The sequence below is a fragment of the Amphiura filiformis genome, chromosome 17 (assembly GCF_039555335.1).
Source record: "Amphiura filiformis chromosome 17, Afil_fr2py, whole genome shotgun sequence".
NCBI classification, from domain to species: domain Eukaryota; kingdom Metazoa; phylum Echinodermata; class Ophiuroidea; order Amphilepidida; family Amphiuridae; genus Amphiura; species Amphiura filiformis.
The window spans coordinates 58228710-58247370 of NC_092644.1; the positions used below are offsets into that span (position 1 = coordinate 58228710).

The window sequence follows — 18661 nt, forward strand, 5'->3', positions numbered from 1 at the left end:
GTCATTAAAATAGAAATAAGAGGGCTATTACATCCTGTTGGTGAAACCCCACCTCTCATTCTCAATGCTAAATGTGTGGATTTCAACCCTCCAGATTTTGAGCTAGGTATGGATTAATTTTAGTGTATTGATTGTAGTTTTGAAAGTCCGAAAGACATGCACTTTACATTTGTACAGTTTACAACAAGTAACTATTAACGTTAATATGTTTAGTTTTGAAATTGTATAATAAAATTCACATTTTGTTTTGTTCACCAAAAATTCAGGTGAACCTCTAACAGAATATTCAAAATAATTTACATTCAAGCATTTTGCTTTTGGCACATAGTTCATTAAGTTAGTTCTGAAAATTTTGCAGGTATGCAGGCATTTCGAAAGTACAAACAGTATATCTGCATAAGATAAGTAGATAGAAACAATTTTTTTAAGTTGCAAAGTTAAATTGTGCCTAAGGTGGGTGAACTAACATTTTCATTTGACAAGAAAAATGAGTCCAATGTCGAAAATATTAAATTTCAATATTTTTACATCAGTTGCTTGCCCTTTCAAAATGCTGTTTTGATGTAAATCCCATGAAAACTGACCTTCCGGTTACCATAATTTGTTAAAAAATAGTAAGAAACTAGAGTCAATAGAATCTGGGTACACAGCGAATAGCTATCTGGCAACCATATTTTGACCTTTTGACCCCAAAGTAAACATTGACCTTTCAGGGTCATAAATATTTGTAACATGTTAAGAATGTCGTAAGAATCGTTCCTGTTGAATTTGAGCTCGATCAGGCCAATTTTAAACATTTTTTTGCAAATTTGACGTTTTGACCTCCTTAGTGACCTTTGACCCCAATATAAAAAAAACCTCATATACACCGAGAAAATGCATTGTTACAGTTTAAATTAAACAAATCTACTATGCTTAGTTATGGAGATAAAAATTCTTGAAGTTATTTAGCTTAAAACCGAAATGACGCGTCTAAATGACCTTTGACCAAAAAATAAAAATACCGTGCATACATCAGGTAACACTAATGCATATATGAAGTTTATGTCACTCTGGTCTGGTTACGTTTTGAGATAAAAAAAAATGAACATATTTGATGATTTTTGGTTTTTTTTCGGAAGCGACCCCTTAATGACCTTTGACCCCAAAACTGTAGACACCCCAAAGACCCTGGTTGATAGCCATGCATGTGTGCTAATGACAATACTCTGCTATGTAATTTGTAAAAACTGTGATTTTTTGAATATTTTTAGCTTTCAGACCGGAAATGACCCCCTTAATGACCTTTGACCCCTTATCTGTGAACACCCTATAGACACCGACCAAAGTCCAGTCACATGACCTAAGCATGGCACCATCACATGTTATTTGTGGAAGAAGATACATTTTATATTAAAAATCGCATTTTTGCCATTGTGAGCAGGTCAAAGGTCAAATGGAGTTCAATGTCATGTAACATGTGGGGACATGGTCAGTGGTGTTTGTGACCAAGTATGGTCAAAATCGGTCAAAGCATAGCAGAGCTAGGGCGAACGTGGCAAATCACGCAAAATGTCACGTTTTGCTAAGAAAAAAGCCAAAAAAATCATGTTTTTGACCATTGCAGCTAGGTCAAAGGTCACAGCCAGGTCAAAGTCAAATGGAAGTTTTGGAGTAGCCCAGTGGTCATTTGGGTCAAGTATGGTTGAAATCTGCCAATGCCTTGCGGAGCTAGAGCTTATTGCCAGAAAGAAAGAAGAATTGGCGAAAGATAGAACACAGCGAATTTGCAAATTCGCTGTGTAACAACAGAATTTGAGCACATTTTCTGCCACTCAAAATCAATATTAGCAAAATTAGACTCATTCCCTTTGATAGCATCACATGATGGTGTTTTCTACCTTACATATAGACTTATAAACAATCTGATTTCAACTTTTGAGTTTTTCTTCAGCAGTTTGGATATTAGAAGCAAAAGTGTATGTCACAATGGCCATAGTGATCATAGCACAATGGTGGATCAGGATGAAGCTACTACTTTTTAAAACTTTGGTTATAAGTTATAAGAAAAATATGAACACCTTTAACAAAAAAGTTTTTTATGTATGTTGCCAAGGTGATGAGCTCAAGTTATCATTGTTTTTTGTTTGTCACTTCATTACAGAACTTGAATGTTTATCAGCATCTTCGCAATATCTCCGCTTCATGATTCACGACATCGGTCTTGAACTCAAATCTTCAGCAGTAGCAACACAGATAAGGTGTATAAGAGATGGTCCATTCACACTTGAGCATGCTCTATTAAGAAAACACTGGAAATTACCGTATATCATAGAGGGCATTGCAAAGTGTAGGAACTTGGTAAAACATAGTCAACTTGTGCCACCAGAAGTCCAGCGTCAAGTGTTAGAGATTCAAGAAGGGATTGATGAGTCAGTGAGGCTAATGGAAGGGTCAAATGTCAAGGACTTGGAGTAAAGGTCAAATGTCATGGAATTGGAATAATTTGACTTGATGAGCGATGTTCAGCAATGAGTTAAATTTGCATTTTCCTTTGTACCTTTGTGGTTAAAGGAATAACCAGCAGTGGTATTATCTCTTTATTGCTATGCTGGTTTTGCCTCTTTACAAAAGATAAAAAATAGTGTTATAAACTCCAATATCATCTTCAAAAACATGACATTGTTCACCACCTGTATGCAAGTGTACTTTAATATCCTCCTCTATGCAAAAGTATGATGTTAAAACTAGGTTTACGTATTCATTGTATGTTATAGTACATATCGATCAAAAAAGTTTGGCCTGACGGATACTTGCATTAATTTGATCAACTTTAAAGAGTACTAATTATTATACGTTCCAGTTACGGTGACATCTTGTGACGTCACAATGGACAAATTCCATACATTGTCAGAGGTAAATTGTGTGTATGAATGCAATGGAGCAAATAAATCTGCATAAATGAGTAAATAAATAAACAAATAAATACAGTTTTGATTTGCTAAGAATTGAACAGGGTACCCCCACACCTCTAGGTATCATTGAAGCTGGAACAGATATATGTTACATTTTTGCCTGTGCCTTTTTTATTTCACTTTTTAATACGGCAGACCATTTTCCGACTCACTATTCAGAAATATATTGTCATTGTTGTCACACAAAAGACATCAACATTGTCATCTATTATATTTATTTTCACATGCCTCATTATATTGGGCTATTCCAGTTCAAAGCCATACTTCCCCTATGGAAGACATGACCTTAATCTCCCACACAGGGAGTGTGAATTTCAAATGGGGTTACCTGACTCCTTTTGAAATTCACACTCCCTATGTGGGAGATTAAGGTCATGTCTTCCATAGGGGGTTTTTGGATATCAACTGGAGTAGACCATTATTCACTTATAACTTGATCTGTGCTTTAATTTTTGGATGAGAGTAATGATTGTGTAAATGTTGATATAGAATCGGAGGTAAATTATGAAAAAGGTACTTCTTTGAAATAAATTTGATTATTTTATGACATCAGATTTTGCTACCTTGACTTTACTGAAGCTGGATTTATATTATTGATGTAGTCCATATATCTACCTTGAGTCACCAGCACTAGCTTTGAAGTTCAGCGTGTTCTGTCAACTTCTGTGTTAGTTAGCATTACTTGGGGTGTGTACATACTTTTACACACGCGATCAATGTGCCGCATACACACACAAAAAAACATGCTAAGCCAACGCAGCACACGCTGAACTTCAAAGCTAGCATCGGTGACTCGAGGTAGATTATATAGCCTATAGTGATGAACAACTGGTTTACCAATGAAATGGAGTGTTGTTCTACCCAAAGTAAGATGTAAACATCGATCTCATTGGTCATTATTTCAGCCATTTATCACCATTGATGTGATTAGAGTATACATGCAGTTTGACTCATTTAAAAATTAGAATTCTCACCACAAAATGTACTGTTTATTTTCCTGTTTTATTACCGATGATCTATTGCAATTAAGAAAGAATAGTATGTTAGTAACAATTACAACTTAAACTTAGGCACAAAAGAAAGAGGTTTGATTGGCACAACAAGCCAAACAAATTAAGGTTGCCCAGTCAGTTTTTGTACTGTCTTGTTTCTACGGCAATCATTAATGTTCTGGGCTGTGTTCCAAATAATATGTACAATACACATAATTTGGAATCGAAATACCTTCCAAAAGTACACATAATTAAAATATGCATGCCACTGACATCCATGTAAGGTAGAAAACAGCAAAACATGACATAAAAAAATCAGACCAAGTTATAAATACATCTATAAAATAAATAGGAATAGCCAAGTTAGAAACTTGAAGTTGTTCATACGTGTAGATTAAATACAAAATTGATTTATATTTGTCCCCTGTCAGATATGTGCCCTCTTAATTTTTGAGCTGAACAAATAAGGTATAAGAAAGACAATAGCCATTCATTCAATTTCCAGCACCTATCTCATCTATGCCGATTGGTGGAGGTGTTATGAACATCACAGAGTTTCATACAAGAATGTTTAAATAAGACTTATAACATAACAAAGTAATATCTGCTCATGAGGAATTTATTGGCCCCTGAGGTGTACTGGAGACGGAGATTTTTGACTCACTACACATTAAAACCCGGGGTTTTAATGAAATTCTGCATATGTGGCGAGTTGCGCCGCGGCATCGAGGTCATACATGCTCAGAGGCTTTTGACTCCGCAGCAAAATAGTTCAAACTATTTTTGGTCATGTGATGCAGTTTTAACCAATTAGTGAGCAGAATATATTTATGAAGGATATAATACACAATATTCCCATGAGTAAGGAGCCATCAAGTTCGATTAATATTTTTAATCGTATGAGACTCATTGAGTAAAATGATATGTTCCGTCCTTTTATTACAAATCTCCGATTTTGTCACAAGTAAGGCCTTGATTTTTGCAAGGTATATATACATATATATTAATTCATTACAGTACATAACAATCATGTAAAAGTTAGAATATTTAACAAAAATAAGGGAGTCCTCAGTAAATGTTACAATTATATTGCTTTACCTAAGCTACAAGGTGCTGTATACCGTATCAATTGTAACATGATTTTGGAAGTAGGAAATTTTAAGGTTTTGTTACTTGCACCAATAAATACACACACATAATTCATATTTTCATCAAGGCACAATGTCAAGGTGGGCAAATAACTGTATTAAGTATGTCAGAACTTATATATTTCTTTTAAAAAAAGAAGACTTACAAGAATGTTGGCTTTTGCAAATTACAGTTTAAGTGTACAGTGATCGTTGTAATTAATTTCATCAACACTAAAAAAAACACTGATTAAATAAATAAATATTTGAACACTTCTCAGTGCATTTAACAAAATTGAAGCTATAATCTTGATTGTTCCTTTGAACTTAGTCTAAATTATTTCATCATTTCCCAAATCCAGATTTTTTGCCCAAGAGAAACAAGAAGTTGTGGGTGAGAGTCTGTTATACACTCCCCATCTCACACTGCAATGTACACCTTGTGTAATTCTCATCTGTGGACATGCATTTAAAAGTGGGTTTGGTTTAAAAATGTCATGCCTGCGGAAAAGTAATATGAACATTTGAATGATGACTATGTGAATGATGACAGTGAATCTGGATTGATTGGGGAGGGCTTCAAAAGGCATAGGGGAAAAGGTCTCAATTACAAAATAAGCTGCTACTTTGAATATCACCAACCTTTTCTGCCATAGTGGTTTATCATGCATGGAGACCAATAAAAGTGTACTTCTGGCATTTTGACAAAAGCCTGATATAGAATGATAATTTCAGCACAATGCACTTCTCACACAACACAAACAAGCACATTCAAATTACCAGGCACATGGCAAAATAACACTACAAGATTCCTATTGGGACTACCTACACAGGTACACTGGCACCAAGGTACCTTACTGGTACACACAGAGTACCTACACAGTACCAATGCTGCTACTGCACAGGACTCACCAGCAGTGACACTGCACTGGTACTACACTGGTACCTGGCTGGAACTCAGTCACAGTACCAGCCAAGTACCTTAGCGACAGTGTACTTGTGCAGGCGGCCCCAGTAGGATTCTTATAGTGAATAAGTGGGTAGACTATTTTGTCGCCCATGAGCGACACACAAGAGTCCGTTATCTTTGGTTATGGCATAGTAGGCCTCTGTATATATGGGACTACTGGGATTTAATACAGGTTTTAAGCAACCCACAAACTTGCTTTCTTTTTCCATGTTATGTTGGACAAGATTAGGCATAGGAATGTACATCTAACTATTATATTGCCACATGCCAAAAGGGCATAACTGACATACTCAAGCTAAATCAATTTTTATGAAAGTGCCAGTTATGCTCTTTTGATATGGGGCAAGATATAGTACACATTACTAGAAGATATGATACATTGAGAGTACATTTTTCCTCCTTTTCAAGACAATTTTAGTTTTAAAATAAATAAGTATTTCATGCAAGAAGGTCCTATCTGCAATAGCTGCCCTATAGACATTTGACAATTTCTGCATTCTATATTGTAACACATCTAAGAATATAACATGTGGCAGCTATATCAGATAGGGCTTTCCTGCCATAAGCCCTCAACATGCACAATGAATTAATATCTTAACCTTCAAATATATACATATTATTTATTCTATCACATGATTAATGTACAAAATTAATATTGTCATAATTAATATGTGGTGCAACTTACTGATTGAAATAGAATGGTAAAAATATAGCATACTGTTTGTGTCTAGTCAAGTTTATCCCAAAGATGGCATTTTCTTTTTCAAAATTAAATTCAGCAATTTAAGTATAAAAGTTCAGTACTACATGAAAGACACACAAGGCACTGCAAAATATATTTTCTTTGGTATTACTTTGAAAAAGTTTTTTCTTGTTTATTATGGGCTGAAAATCTTAGCAATCTTGCCAATAGTTTGTAATTAAGCCCTTCGGCAATAGAACCAAATGAGTTTGATCTTTCGATCAACCATCGATTAAGAGGTTAAACTGTGCATCGGTTATTTGGAGGGCATTGTGAAAATCGAAACATTTTGCCTTTGAAACTGAGGGATATTCCGAGGTCCAAATCAAAATGCACAATGCCTGACATTTTACTGATGCAAAGTTTAATATTAAACTCATTCATAACTGTCTCTCTTTCATCTCTTCACTTTACAAAATAACACAAAATTCAATTATTGACTATTGTAAATTGTCATTGCATATAAATCTTTGCTTGTAATGATATCAATCAAAACAAATGTAGTTGATAGTTCCAAAGATCGAACAAATTAGGTTCTGGTGCCTTAGAGCAGTTTTGATCCTCAAAGGAATAATTCAAAGGACTGTGTAACACATAGTACGTACAAGTGACTGCCGTAATATGTATGATACACAACTGTACATGGCAAAAATAAATATATCTTTGATCGAGGTATCTAAATAGTACTTCCCAATAATAGTACTGCATCTACATACTATAAGTTACATAAAACACATTTCTTCATGAAAGACACTAGGTAGCTTCAATACAGTTTAAACAATATGCCATTAGTACATTTTGACTGATATGCAATTGGGCAGATTCAGTGGCGTAGCTAGGGGCTATAGGGCAAGGATACAAAATGGCGGCACCCCAAACGGAAAAGATTAATTGTTGACCCCACTTTATTTGGCCCAGGGTGCTCAAGAATCTAAATAGTGGGGGGGGGAGCAATAAATAACACCTATTTTATTTTTTTCATGCTCATTTGTACTTTTTGTTGACCCTTTTTTTAACCATTGTCATTTTGGTACCCCCCCTAAATGTGGCGCCCAGGGCATGTGCCCCCCTTGTCCCCCCAAGCTACGCCACTGGGCAGATTTAGTACATTTTGAATAGTGCACAGTACTACTAAGATGTACTATAATTTGTTTCACTAGCATTAGGAGTAACCATATTCAACCTAATAAGCCCCCTCCCCTGAGTGACAACCCTTTCAGCACCCCCTTTTCAACGCACCTGTACAACACTAAATTCCTATTGTTATAGAGGAGAGCTTATTAACTCCACACTATCAGTGGTTATATCATGCTGCTAGGAAGAGCTAAACTTATTCAATACTTCTGTAAATTTTGTACCTTACTTCTGGCAGTAGATTAACTTTTCTCAAGACTCTTAACACCGATATATCTATTCTAGAATTTGTAAAGAAGTGTGCAGTATTGTTTACTCTACAGAAGTACCATCTTGAGATGATAAATTAGTCATCAGAATTAGTATTTCTAATGGTTTCAGGATTCAGGCTCATTTTCATGGACCCATTGTAATTTCTACTGACTATCACCAGGATCTCAAACATGCTCATCTCTCAGGACACAGTTCTTTAACCCCAATCAATTCACTCAATGACTCCAAAACTAAGGCAAAATTTTGAGTTCTGATGCTTGAATTAGAGAATAAAGGATATTTAGCCACTGTCGTGTATCTATCGTCTCATATAACATGGGCAACATCATTAATTTAAGTAAAAGCCGAGTTGTTTCATGCCAAAATAATGATTGGTGATTATGGTTGGTTGCACCTCCGATTGGTTCAAATAGTGTATACGAGTATCTTGTCAACGTGCACACGCTGAACCGTGTTATATCGTGTCACGTCACACGGCTAAGAACCAATAAGATTGCAGGAACTTTCTGAAGTGTTTAAGAATTGAGGTTAGTGAACTATGTTGCTGGGAATGAGTGTCTCAGTGTCTGGATCCCTGTAGTAAAACCCATAACCTCCATAACCTTCAATGCTAACTTTGCTGTGTCATTTAGTTGCTGGTAGGTTGACCTCACTTTTCTACAGCAGGCAGCGACATCTCCTTGACATTCTGACGTGGGAAGATACCATGGCAACCACGCACCTCGCCTTCTAACCAATGCTCGTCGACTGTGACAAGGAATGAGATTAAAATAGAAAACATTAATATGTTGTTACATGAATATGAACAGTATTAGAGTTCAATACTTATCTTCTCGTAATACATAAATGTGTCTTTAATGATCACAAATTGTGTTACCTTTCTTTTTAAATGTGATTTCATGAAGTAAAAATTGTTTAATTGACCATAATTATAGGTTTAGAAGCTGGTTTATTCTTAACTTCACTTCTTTTATATATTACATTCTATGCTGAAAAAGAAATCAACTTATTTACAATCAGTGCAACCTTAAAGGCAAGGAGAGTGGGTGTAAAACAACTACAAAGGCAAACAACAGGTTAATGAGAAAGGAGATATCAAACTCTACATATTAAGTTTTCATAAGAGTGGAACTCAGGGAATATTAAATGTTTAGTGAAAATTACTTGTACATTAGATAAAGGTTACTAAAAGAAACATATGCCTTACCAATGGGCAAAGTCTCTGTGCTCACATATTTATGACAAGAGTGTGATTGCACTTGTTAGAAAATACTATAAAAATAGCTCATAAAAATCCTGAAAATGGCACTTTCCTATATTTTTGTAGAGGGAAAGAAGAAAAATCCTGAAATTAGGACAAAAATCAAGAAATCAAGAAATATCCTGGGAAATCACACCCCTGTCATGAGGGCCAATCGTTCTATCATCCATTTCTAACAAATCATGTGCCTAAAAGTTTACACAAAAGATGGAGCGATTACTGAATAGGGCACAACTCTGCTAGTCTTATTACAAGACTGCCTTACCCCAACCCTGAACTCCATAAACGAGGACTGGACTCAAGTCTAGCAAGTTGCACCCTTTTTGGTAATTGTACCCAAAAGATATAAACAAAAAATATGTATGAGTGCGTGGGTGTAGCAATGTTGTCTCTCGCACTTCATGGAATGATGAGCCATCATTAACAGATAATGCTGGACTTTGCTCATTGGCAAGGCATTAGTTTCTTTTAATAATGAAAATCTGAAATTTGGGAATACTGTGTGGAGAATATGTTAAATATGACAAATACAGCAGGTCACATCCTGTGTAAGTAACATAGGAAAGAGAAATAATGGCAGATTAGCAAAGTAAAGTTAAAAAATAAGATGTGTTAGGTAGAAAAGTAGAAAATGGATAGATGAGAGGGGTTTTTGGTATAAAGCTGGGTACCCATGCTCTGTACAATAGTTTGAAACATTTAGTACATGTAAAAAACTTTTTAAGCTTTACACAAAATGGTGAAAATGATCCTGATATCCAACACTTTGGGAACTTCTGATTTTGTTAACCGTGAATGTAATACATGCACATATCCAAGTAAGTGCCCAAGGGGGAAACCACATATAAGATTGGTGGGGGGGGGGTGACTATCTAATAACAGATGACACCACTCTATTCCAAATGAAGGCCTCAAGTCAAAGTCAGCTATGATTTCAGTAAATCTGTCACATTTACAAAGACCTCCAGTACAAAGTAAATTTGATACATTTTCTGGTATTCCCAACCCTTCACTTTCCAGAAGTTTAATACAAGCATGAGAACCCAAATAAATTATTATATGTACCACCTCCACCAGGAAAGAAGATAACAAAGTGCACAGTAGCATCTTGTGTCTGTTGGAGAGAATAAAGAAGTGCACATATTGTAGCTTGGTCATCAGGTACTACACAGTCAGTGAAGAGGTAGAATCTAGTTGTGTAAGCTTCTAGTTTTCTTACATACCCTCAGCATAGACCTGTATAAGCTCTCCAGTCCCAAAAGACAACATATCCTCTTCATCACCATCAAATGGAGCTATAGCAACCATATGTGTGCTGCTTTGCCGCCTAGCAAGCACTTGAGGTGAACTTAACTATTACATTGGTTTTAAGCAATTAGGATAAATTAGAAATAAATTAAAAGCATGGTAATTATCAACAATGCAGCTATGATGCAAAACAAAAGTAAATATGCAAATGATTGATGCAGGCAAACAGGCTAAAGCAAGCAGATTAATAGCAAAATAATTGTTAATATATGATACTTGATTTACTATAATAGATTATGACTAAAACTCTGGCAATTAAGGTTGGACTATAAAGTCCTTTCTCTTGACCCAAGCTGACGGTCAAATTGTTCACATGATAAGTTAGGAGTGGCCTTCTTTCTTATCCTTGTTATCAATCTTCAATTCTGTTTATATAGACCAGTATACTTATTTGCCTTTTTGCCTGACGTGAGCATTTTGTTTGAGCTTAGATCAGGACCCAAGTGCGTTTTCAAAAGGAGTGATTGCTTAAACCAACTACAAAATAGGGAAAAATCAAATCAATTTAATAGCAATAATGTACAATTTTCATCAAATTTTAATTTTGTTATTCTTTACTCAAAATGCTGAAATAATATATCCCACTTTATAGATTCAAGCAGATATCATGTGCTCAATCCAAAAATACCACAGAATTTGGGCATGTAGCCTGACAATAAGTGCAGGGTGCGCTAGTGAACTCAAAATTAGCACAACCGTACATAAAAGAGAGTTCACGCATGAGCACTGACAAGTTGTTCATTCTGTGTACACTCAGATGAGCAATGTCGCCAGGTCTGAATGCTGTACTGGCGGCAGCTAAGAGAAGTCGCTTAGAGGTCACAGGCATGTTGTACACATCCCATCATGTACTAAATTTGAAATGTAACTGGTGTAAATAACAGAGGTTGCAGCTATGCCAAGGTTGTTCAAATAGCTAATATCTAATCTATAGATCAGAATTGTTGACAAGTCACTATTGTGACATAAATTATATTTTATAAACCTTTTGACACTTTCTTAAATCTGGTTTTCTGCCCTTACCTTGCTTCCATTGGTCACCAGTGGTCTGGCTGGACGTAATGGCATTGACCGACTAGGTGGCATTGGTTTTGGCAATGCTTTACTAGGTGGCAGTGGTACTTCTCTACCTTGTGGTGGTAGGGGTGGGGCAGCTGGAGGGGTAGATATTGACGTAGGAGGGGGTGGTGCTGGAGGTTTCCTCTCAGGTAGCCCAGGGCTTTTTCTATGGGGGCTGGGAGGTACAGGTTTAGGTGGAGGGCCACTTGAGATCTTGCGCTCCCTTGCGGGAGAATTTCTTGGACTTTCTGAAGGTACAGGACTTCTTCTTGGACTGGAAGGTACCGGTTTTGAAGGTGGGCCTAGTGATATTTTTCTCACTCTACCTTCATCTGCAATTGCTTGTGAGGGCCTTTGTGGTGGAGGAGTGCTTGGAGGAGTGTTGATCTGTCTGGGAGGTTGAGGAACAGGTCTGTCAAATGATGCTTGTCTGATAGGATTGGGCACAGATCTACCAGGTGGTACAGGACTGCCTCTTGAAGGACTAGAAGTAGGTATAGGGGATGGTCGACCAGGAGGAGGTCTCCTTGGTATATCTGGGGAACCTGCTGGACTTTCAGCAGGAGCTGGAGGCAATGGATTGCTAGCAGAGAACCTTCTTGCTAAAGGTACTGGAAGTGGAACTGGTTTACTTTTATACTCATCTTCAAAACGATCTTCATCGGGGTCAGAATCAAAGGAATCTTGTCTTTGAAGCACTGGGACTTGAGGAGGAGGTCTACCAGGTGGCAATGGACTAGGGGATCTATCAACACTGTTATGGCCTGTCAGGCTTGAGCTGCGTACAGGAGGAGCAGATGGGATGTCTGTGCTGCGTACAGGTGGAGGAGCAGTTGGAATATCTGGGCTGCGAACAGGAGGAGGAGCAGATGGGATATTCGGGCGGGATGATTGGGGTTTTGGTGGGCGTACTGGAGGGGCGTAGGTGTTTTCTTTTTTGAGTGGTCCTGGAGCCATAGGAAGATACAATTCTCCATCGTGGATATTGTTGTTAAACTGCAAAAAGAAAAAATATAGCAGCATTTATTAAAGTAATGTGAAACAAAGCAGGAAAAAAAATCATTTTTTTTGGAGAAGAATTTTGGAAAAAAATTCAGTGATTTAATAGTCTGATGTTTCTCCAATGAAGTAATATAATTTGAATTACCTGGGGTGGTGGTGGTGTTGGTGGTTTCTTGTCCAGTTTCAGCTCAGACACAACTTTTTGTTTACCCAGGTAGTCTTGCTTCTTTAAGTTGGTTACTTTGTCTTTGGGAGGTCTGAAGACCAGATTGACTGGTAGATCCAAAATATTGAATAGTGTTCCTTGCTGAAAAATAGAACAATTATGACAACAATAATGTCAACAAGCAGTAAGCAGTTGAAATCCATACACCCCCTATGAAAAATATGAGGTGATTAAAATCTCCCACACAGGGAGTGCAAATTTCAAATGGGGATACCTGAATGGGTGACTCCACTTGAGATGTGCGAGATTGAAGTCATGTCTTCCAGAAGGGGTGTATGGATTTCAACTGCAATAGCCTAATGTAAATGTTTACATTCTGAAGATAAACATTGACTAAGATGACTCAAAATTTATTTTATGCAGAATACATGGCTAATTAAAATGGATTGCTCTTTCAAGCACAAATTGTAGTTTAGCCTAAACCAGGGGTTGAGTTTTGAAAAGAACAGGCGTGTTACAAATCGCAGTTCTGGAAATGTTAAGGTGGGCTGTCAGGCGTGCTATTAACTTGCACTCGGTATGAAGTTTAGGAATTGAGGTGTGCTACAAATCGCACTCGGACATGTGTTTTAAGTTGTGCAATGGTGTGCGATCGCACTCACACGCCTTAAAACGCAACCCCTGCTAAACCTGGTATTTTAATTGTACCAAATGACCGATTAATTTAATTGATCCAGGTATTGAAGCTTATATCATTAAGAAGTCTCCGGCAATCACAACATTATGCCTTATATGTACGAAAAGTAATTATTAAGCACAAATCACATGGTTTTATTTAAAACAAACTCATAATGACCATAAAAACGAATAAAAACATTCATCTCTCAACACACGATATTCATAATTCCTGGGTGCCAAAATTGTTTAGTGCAATGACGTCCCAGTAATACAATGACAACAATTGAGCACAAATAACTATTACGTCATTGCACTTAGACAATTTCAGCGCTGGAATTTTGAATATCGTGTGTTGAAAGCCGACTGTTTTTTTCTCTGTTTTCATGGTCAATATGAGTTTGTTTTAAATAAAACCATGTGATTCGTGCTTGATAATTATTTTTCTAACATATAAGGCTATGTTTCTATCTAACAGTGTATGAATGAGATTTACATCTGGATGGTTGTACTTACTCTGTAATTGTCATAGGCTGTATCTATAAAGCTATGTTTCTCTTCTAATTTACATTTCTGTGCATCACCCAGTAGCTTTGTGCACCAGTCTACTTCTCCTAGCTTGGCATAGGTGAAGGCTTGGTTGTATAGAACCTGTTGACAGATATTACAGAAATAATACATAAATAAATTTTAGATTTATACAGTGTATTTTTCTAGAGGATCACATCAACCAGGCCGGCTGCAGCCGAAGCCCAAACCTCTATGTACCTATATTGTAACTTATCCACCAAATATCTTTGCAACTCCCCAAATTTCATTTTGATAACCAAACAACTATAATCGCCAATTCTGAAAGCAGGAGGAAACCGGAGATCCTGTAGAAAACCTGCATGAGCAAGCATGGATTGGGATAAACCAAGTGCATATATAGTCCTTGGGAATGGGCGGGCATTATCCCGGGACTCAGTGATGTAAAGGCGAGGGAGTATACAGGGTGGTGCATAGGGTGTTTGCGCACCCAGGTGTCTATGCCCAAAACATACAAAATCTTTCTACTGCGCACCCTGATTTGTCCCAGGCCCTGTTGTCCAGACTTTTCCACCATGGGATTTGGGTACAGGGAAGGAGTTTCCACCTATTGACCAAATTAATTTTGTGTGCTTTACATGCTTTACATGTCTCTGCCTTGGACTGTGTTATTCCATGGAAGGACTGACACACATAATGTGTTTGGGATAAGGCTATTCAATGATGTACATGTCCACACAGTCTATTGTCTTACCTCACATTGGTATAGCTTGTAAGTCATTCCAAGTTGTTTATAATCAATGGATTTGTTGCTACGGAAGCATTCCAGACATTTCTCATACTGTCGCCATGCATCATCGGCACGATTCACTTTGCAGTATAAATTACCCAGAAGGCAGTGTGCTATAGCAAGATGCTGATCCTTGGCAATGGCTGATTGCAATGTCTGGAAGTGAAAAAGCAAATGTTGATAACATCAGGAAGGTGTTTTTTCAATCTTACTTAAACCATCTTGTTAAACTGTTTAACCAAACATAATGAAAGTGACATTTGTTGGTAATTAGCTAGAATTTAAACATTTTAAGTCATAACAAACTGTTGGCACAAAACCCACAAGCATGCAATTATGTTTTTATGGTTCTTCAAAGCAAAATTAGGGTTTTGAAATGAAATAGCTCACTTTTACCATGGACTTTTAAATGTGGAAAATATAGGTTGTGCTGAGACCATTATAGCCCAATATTCCAAGGGTCTGTTATTACATAGATTCACTATATATTCCAAAACATATACTTTTCTATAATGAAAGTGCACTATTCTGAAAATGATGTTAGGTATCCTATTCTGAACCAATCAGAATAGCAAAGCTTTGAAATACCAAACCTTCAGAACAGCGAACCATAGACAAGGAATTTTACATATACAAAAACCTGAGCCTCTCAAAAAAAAAAAAAAAACACACACACACACCAAGCTTATCTAATCCATCTTTGTAAATTCATTACTTACATTAGTTGCTGCATCAGTTTGGCCCAACCTGACTTGCAAAGAAGCCATGTTAAAAAGTATCTTAGCTGATGGTTCTGCAATCTTCAAGAATCTATCCAAAGCTTCTGTGTAGTTCTTCTGATCATACTCCATAATGCCTTCATTCCACATCACAAGGTTGTCCTTAAGCTTAACTAATCCAGCAGCAGGACTAGTACTGTCTAGTGGACTGGAAGGATTTGAGGATGGGGAGAGTCGAGGAGAGGCTGTGATCGGGGATATTGGTCGGAATACGTTGGCAGGAACAGGTAGAGGTTTGCTGGGAGGTAACGGGCTAGGGGAACGACGTCCAGCATTCTGGAAAGAATATATATAGACACAATTGAATTTAACTTTAACCAAGAAATACACAAGTAACAGGTAAAAACCTGAGAATTGCTCAAATTCTCATCAAACTAATTGTTTTAAATGTCCCCAATTTGTTTTTCTTGGTAGCCCTGAAAAGAGCTATTGGATTTTTGAAGACCATGTTCTCATCCAAAAAGCTATGGGAATAGAATAACAATTAAGAAATTAACAGGAGGGAAGTCTTTTACTCCTGCCTGTGTTGATGTTACTACATGTTTCAAACATCAAGTTGCAAACCTGTGATTTGGTAGCCAAAGTGGGTGACTTTTGATTTCCCCATTATTTTTTTTAATGCTTCCTGTCCCTTAGAAACCAATGGTTAAAGAAAAAAATAGGGTGACTTTTCAATATTGGCTCCCATGATTTTTGGAAGTTCCTCTCCCATTGAAACATAGTATGTTATCATTTATGGTTAGGAAAATTGGGTGACTTTTCGATCATTTGACCTGCAATTTGGGCTGAACAACATCTTGCAAGAATGATTTGGCTTTTGTTCTTGCGCATGTTAAAGGTGAACCTCATTGAAAATAAAGTTATATATCAATGGAAAGCTTATGATGCCAGGAAGCAGAAAAGATATTTTTTATTTGCCTAACGCACCAGAATAGACATAATCTCCATGCAAAGATTGGATATTGGCACCCCCCCCCTAAATTACAAAAACGAAATCGTTCAAATTGGGCGCTTTCGATGATGACGTCAACACGGGGACACACAGTTACTTCCGGGTTTGATTGTAAACACAATGTCCATGCATTACTGTGGCATGCATCGGGCCAATGCACGAACTCAGTCATTGCCAACTTACTTTACATGAAAAATATCTTCAATAAAATAAGAATAACATGAAGGAAACATCATGATCAAATCAAGAATGAAGTTCCTGAATAAAGTGTGTGGATTAAAAATGGGAAAAGTGCTGGCGGGGTGATTTGGGATAGGCCAAGCCATCCACGATATGCAGGGAATATTACAGTAAAGCACGAAGAGCGAAGATTCAGCGAAGAACCGGAATGAAAACAGATTGCAAAAATAACTGCTAGTGCTCCCAGTTCAGATCGTCACACCAAGTTGAGATGAACTTATCACAATGAGAAAATGAAGGAATAGAATAAAGTACATGTACGGGATTTTTAATTATTTCTTAACTTTACAACCGGTCATGTATGATAGGCGAACTCGTAGATACATACGGGCGGGTGAACTCACTCAGTCGCCGAGTGTTCCGTATCCGCGACTGTACGTACTGTACTTGCAGACAAAATTCTGATATTTCCAACTTATTGCTACTTCATCAGCAAAATTTATTCCTGTAGATGTTCCAAATATAAAGGAACGATTGATCAAATCTGCTGAAACACGGCGCAACTTGAACTTGTGCTACCGGAGAGACGGCGAGTCGCTGTGTTTGCCCACCTTGATCGTGCGGCTGCCTGTAATTTCTTCAGCATAAAAGCAGCAATTTACGCATCGCGTTCGGTAATCCATAAAACATGAATGTTTCACTTTTTCAGTACACTGATGGTAGTATCATTAAAAGAATCGTGACACAAGTGACAATATTTTAATTTTATTCAGATTTCAGAATTCCATCAAATAACAGTCTACTAAGCCTAAATTGTATTTATTTTATAATAAAGTATCTGTTTCTTTCAATCGTGATTGTGTGGAAAGAATGTACCGGGAGAATGTATTACCGCAATGCGATATAATATGAAAACCTTTATGGGCTGGATTTGATGAAATCGGCGGTTTTTTTAATTAATTTTTTTTTTTCTACAATACGATATTTGTAAAAATCAGATATTTTTAAATGAATCAAGAATAGGGAATGTCACAAACAAGTTATTTAATTTGTTATTCGATCATGTTTATTCAGTCCATGACATGAACGGTATACGGTAGCAGCAATCATTTGCGCATGGAATTGATCCCAGCGCCAAATTCAAACTCAATTACCCAGTTATACCCAGCCAGTTATGACTGATTTTGTCAAAAAGTTACGGAACATTTTCGTGTTGACAATAATTCTATTATTTCTAATATATATAGAAGGAATCAGCAACTTGAAGATTCTTCTCATTTCAAGCTTTATTGTGAAAATCAGACTTGCCGGGCAGCTTGCAAAGTACAGGAAGCAAGTCTTGTTTACATCGCTTCCGAGTAGGATCACGTGATCTGCGAACCCTGAGCTTACGTCACGAGCATTCTCAAGGTCAAAGACGATTGATTTGGGTGCTTTTTACGCCTTAAAAAAAGACCAAAAATTCATTCATTTTTTAATTTTTCAGCTTTATTGGCCATAAAAAAAATCGGAAAAAATTATTTTTAATATCCTGATATCATAAGCTTTCCATTGATATATAACTTTATTTTCAATGAGGTTCACCTTTAATAAAGTCCCAACTTGTGGCCGCATGAATTCCCAAAAGCATGAGTCAGTCACGCACTATGCAAAGCACACAGTTTGTGCACTACGCAAACACTACGCAAAGCACAGTTTGCGTAGGTGCAGCACCAAGCTGTGTGACATCATTCTATATCAATCCACAATGTTATGAGTCCCTCCTATCA

General features: G+C 37.0%; 2 protein-coding genes across 3 annotated transcripts in view; one reads left to right on the top strand and one right to left on the bottom strand.

The window, feature by feature from the left end:
- Nucleotides 1–3066, top strand: part of LOC140137324 (pseudouridylate synthase TRUB2, mitochondrial-like) — a 13220-nt gene extending 10154 nt beyond the window's left edge. The window contains exons 6-7 of the mRNA XM_072158966.1: nt 21–106; nt 2144–3066. Of these exons, the coding sequence (XP_072015067.1) occupies nt 21–106; nt 2144–2457 (400 nt within the window). The 3' untranslated portion in view covers nt 2458–3066. The remainder of the gene's footprint in view (nt 1–20; nt 107–2143) is intronic.
- Nucleotides 3067–4838: 1772 nt separating this feature from the next.
- The window catches only part of LOC140138052 (uncharacterized), a 28913-nt gene continuing 15090 nt past the window's right edge, over nt 4839–18661 (bottom strand). Inside the window, exons 5-11 of one of the 2 annotated variants that reach the window (XM_072159894.1) lie at nt 15701–16036; nt 14946–15137; nt 14180–14314; nt 12968–13129; nt 11785–12816; nt 10677–10806; nt 4839–8939 (exon numbers count right to left, since the gene is read on the bottom strand). In XM_072159894.1, coding sequence (XP_072015995.1) covers nt 8842–8939; nt 10677–10806; nt 11785–12816; nt 12968–13129; nt 14180–14314; nt 14946–15137; nt 15701–16036 — 2085 coding nt within the window. In that variant the 3' untranslated portion in view covers nt 4839–8841. The remainder of the gene's footprint in view (nt 8940–10676; nt 10807–11784; nt 12817–12967; nt 13130–14179; nt 14315–14945; nt 15138–15700; nt 16037–18661) is intronic. The other variant, XM_072159895.1, reaches the window with a different exon arrangement.